Raw genomic sequence first — 3,839 nt, 5'->3', positions numbered from 1 at the left:
GGATCAAACCCATGACCTCTGGTCTACTAATCTGACGGGTACAGATATTACCTCCAGGGATCAAACCCATGACCTCTGGTCTACTAATCTGACGGGTACAGATATTACCTCCACGGATCAAACCCATGACCTCTGGTCTACTAATCTGACGGGTACAGATATTACCTCCACGGATCAAACCCATGACCTCTGGTCTGACCTTATTTCCTAAACGAACAACACTAGTCCGACCGGTTTAACTGTTTGGACTGCGATAAACGAAATGGCCCAGGGATTAAAAAAATCAAGTTCAATTTATCTGTTAACTTTTTATATAGTGTACTGCTTTCAAAACAATGGTTAGACCTAGTAGCCTCAGCTCATCTGATTTCATGGATGTGTGAAGTGTGGATCTGATGGCGATGATCTCAAAATATTCACAAGGGTTTTAATGTCGCGAATTTTTACAAATTTGCGAAATTAAAACCCTCATGAACAATACCAACTATACAGTATGTAGTGGAACGGAACTTGGTCAATCACCCGTGACTAAGGGTCTCCATTGGTTAGAGTGTTTGTCTAAAGTTTGGAGATTTAGTGTTCCCATTCCATTTTTGCTGTAGCATTTTTCCTTTTCTGTAACATTTGGCACCCAACGCTCGGGGCCAGGGAATATTTACAAAAAAACACTCGGTCTTACCATCACAAGCAGTGTGGTTATAATTACCCCTGGAAATATTGGTATGAATTCTTCCTTGGAAGGGGAGTATGTTACCTTGGTCCTACAGACTAGGTATCTTATTTGGTGGTGAATCAGAGGTCCAAGGCTCAATCTCAAATATTGACCTGTTATAATTACCGTAATAGTGCACATTGACAGTTACTGTTTGGAATGCATTCTTATTGCATAACTTTTTGGGGTATGTTTCATAGCACTATTTTGAACTATTGTGTGTTGTTTCTCTTCCAGACATTGAGGAAAGGAGGTAAAGTTTCGATGTCCAAACAGAAAATTTTGAAAACACTCGGGACAATTTTCGCCATTCGGTAAGCTCTGTATTAAACCAGCCCTGGTTTGTTGTAATGTTTAGTGTTTGATTGCATTTTAAACCCTGGTATGCTGGTGGACACTGGTACAACTCAGGGACAGCTTGTGTTGGAACTATAAACATGCTGTTGTAGATATATTGTCTACTGCCGGGCAGCCCTTGTTACTTGTTGTTTTTGTTGGATTAACACGTGTTTTCTGGCATGGCACTATAATGTAGCTTTGAAAAATCATTTCTGGAAAGAAACCATAACTTGTGGAACTTTTATGATTTTTTAGGTCAAGTGACCTATTCTGATCACTCTCCGTCCCTCGTCATCCGTCATGCGTAAACTTATTACATTTTCGACTTCCTCTTAAGAACCAGTGGATGGATTTTTTTCAATCTTGGTCAGAATCGTCTTTGATAGATGAGGATACAAAATTGTAAAATTGGGATACCTACCCCAACCCAAGGGGCCAGGGCGGGGCCCCAAAGGGAAAATTAACCAATATTTCAAAAATCTTCTTCTCCAGACTCAGAGGTACTTAACAGTCTTCAATTTCTCTGCATGTTTAAAGTGTTAAATTTTATAACCCCCAGGCCATCCGTTATCCTTTGGGGATGGGGTAAAATTCACTATTGGTTATATAGGGAAATAAAACTTTTGGGTATATTTTGGCAATTTTCAGTAGGAAATTAATCTTACTTGGTGAGAATCATCCTTGGAGGAAGATGGTATCAAATTGTAAAATTGGGATTCCTGCTTCGACCCCAGGGGCCAGGGCGGGGCCCCAAAGGGAAAATTCACCAATATTTCAAAATTCTTCTTCTCCAGACTCAGAGGTACTACAGTCATCAATTTCTCTGCATGTATGAAAAGATAATCAGGGGCCTTGTTTAAATTGTAAATTTCAGTACCCCATGGCCATCCTATTACAGTTGGTAACTATAATGAAGTACAAAATAACAAATTAATACTATTTGACTACGTTATTGTGTCGAGCAAACAAAGAAACGACACCGATTGAAATCCGGCGGGAATCGCCCAAGCCCAACAAAACTATCTGATTTACCAAACGTACAGAATGAACATATGCATATAACATAAAAACTAGCATCAAAGATACATTATGCAATAAATCATACAGTTATTATAAACACTTACTCCTTAGGGAGGCCCTCATTTAGCCTAAACAATGACAGCGTGACTGCGACGCTTCCACATGGTAGACATAGGAACTTGGAAAACAAAACTAATATGCGGAATAGAGGGGGGTACTAATTTCCGGACTATAAATTCCGGACTTATAGTCTGGACTATAAATTCTGGACCACGACCGTCGCAGGATTCCTGCCCAAACCCCCAGGGGCCAGGGTGGGGCACCAAAGGGAAAATCTTCTTCAGACTCGGATGAAGTACAATCAAATTTTGTTCATGGATGAACATCCTGTTAGTGGCTTTATCTTTTTTATTTCAATTTTATTACCCCCAGGCCATCCGTTCTCCTTTGGGGAGGCAGTAAAGTTCACTTTAGTTTATATAGGGAAACAACATTTTTGGGAATATTTTGTCTGTTTTCAGCAGGGAATTATTCAAACTTGGTTGGAATGATTATGATGCCAGATGGCAATTAGATGGTATGAGAAATAAGATCCTGCCCCATCCCCAGGGGCTGGATGGGTTGGGCCCAAATGGGGATTATGGTTAAAAGTTAAAAAATCTTATTCATTAGACTCGAATGTTTTACTGTTCATAGATAGAAAGGTCCTTACCATTACTTAAATTGTAAATTTCATTATCCGCCAGGTCATCTACTCTCCTTTGGGGAGAGGGTATACATGTACTTTCTCAATAGCAAAATAATTTATTTGGATAGTTTTTAAAGTTCTTATCCTTTGGTGACATGACAAGTATTGTATTTCACTTAGTTTACATGCTGATTTCCACATCACATCTAAACAATAAAATAAATCTACCAGTACCTATAATATAACTCAGGTGACCGCTAAGGCCCTTGGGCCTCTTGTTGTGATTCAATGAACAAAAATAATCTGCAGTGTTAAAATACAACAGGGCCAGACCAGCATTAAAGTACTTGTCCTCCAGCCATTAAAATCCTGGTCCTCCAGCCATTAAAATCCGGGTCCTCCAGCCATTAAAATCCAGGTCCTCCAGCCATTAAAATCCTGGTCCTCCAGCCATTAAACAGGGTCGCTATTACCAATTTAGCTATCTGGTCAATGGAGGTTCTCCGACCTTGCTGTGATACAATTAGTCAGAAATGAATTAAAGGGGAGGTCAATTAATGTCTGAATTCTCTAAGTGTTTTGCCTGCAGTGGGAAAATGGTCCTTAACTCATTCACCCCTGAAGACACATTTGAACTCTTCCAATTCAAATTTTGGAATAGTTCATTATGAAATTTCAGGGGGGGGGGGGGGGGAAGGGTTAAAAAATTNACTTTTTTTTAACTGATTTGTTAATGATATTAATTTCATTAACTGGCATACCATTTCAATCCATTGAACATATTTGACTGTTTCATTGATTTCTAGGATGTTGAAGTCAATAATTAGCATACTATGTCATTCCGTTGTAGTCAATTCATGAACTTGGGATCGGAGTTGTTGGACACCCCTGACTTTTATTGGGATCGGGACAATCTGGAAGACCTGTACAAACAGTGTTACAACTATCTGTGTGTCCCACACAGGATCAAGGTAACAATGTCGACAATACATACAGTGTTACAACTATCTGTGTGTCCCTCACAGGATCAAGGTAACAATGTCAACAATACATACAGTGTTACAACTATCTGTGTGTCCC

General features: G+C 39.5%; 1 protein-coding gene across 1 annotated transcript in view; it reads left to right on the top strand.

The window, feature by feature from the left end:
* LOC110460928 (required for meiotic nuclear division protein 1 homolog) overlaps positions 1-3,839 on the top strand; it is a 27,040-nt gene that overhangs the window by 15,599 nt on the left and 7,602 nt on the right. Inside the window, exons 9-10 of the mRNA XM_021514151.1 lie at positions 950-1,026; positions 3,610-3,730. Of these exons, the coding sequence (XP_021369826.1) occupies positions 950-1,026; positions 3,610-3,730 (198 nt within the window). The remainder of the gene's footprint in view (positions 1-949; positions 1,027-3,609; positions 3,731-3,839) is intronic.

The sequence above is a fragment of the Mizuhopecten yessoensis genome, unplaced genomic scaffold (genome assembly GCF_002113885.1).
Source record: "Mizuhopecten yessoensis strain PY_sf001 unplaced genomic scaffold, ASM211388v2 scaffold10523, whole genome shotgun sequence".
Lineage (NCBI taxonomy): Eukaryota > Metazoa > Mollusca > Bivalvia > Pectinida > Pectinidae > Mizuhopecten > Mizuhopecten yessoensis.
Note: the sequence above shows the minus strand (reverse complement) of the source record. Positions and strands in the feature narration are given on the sequence as shown.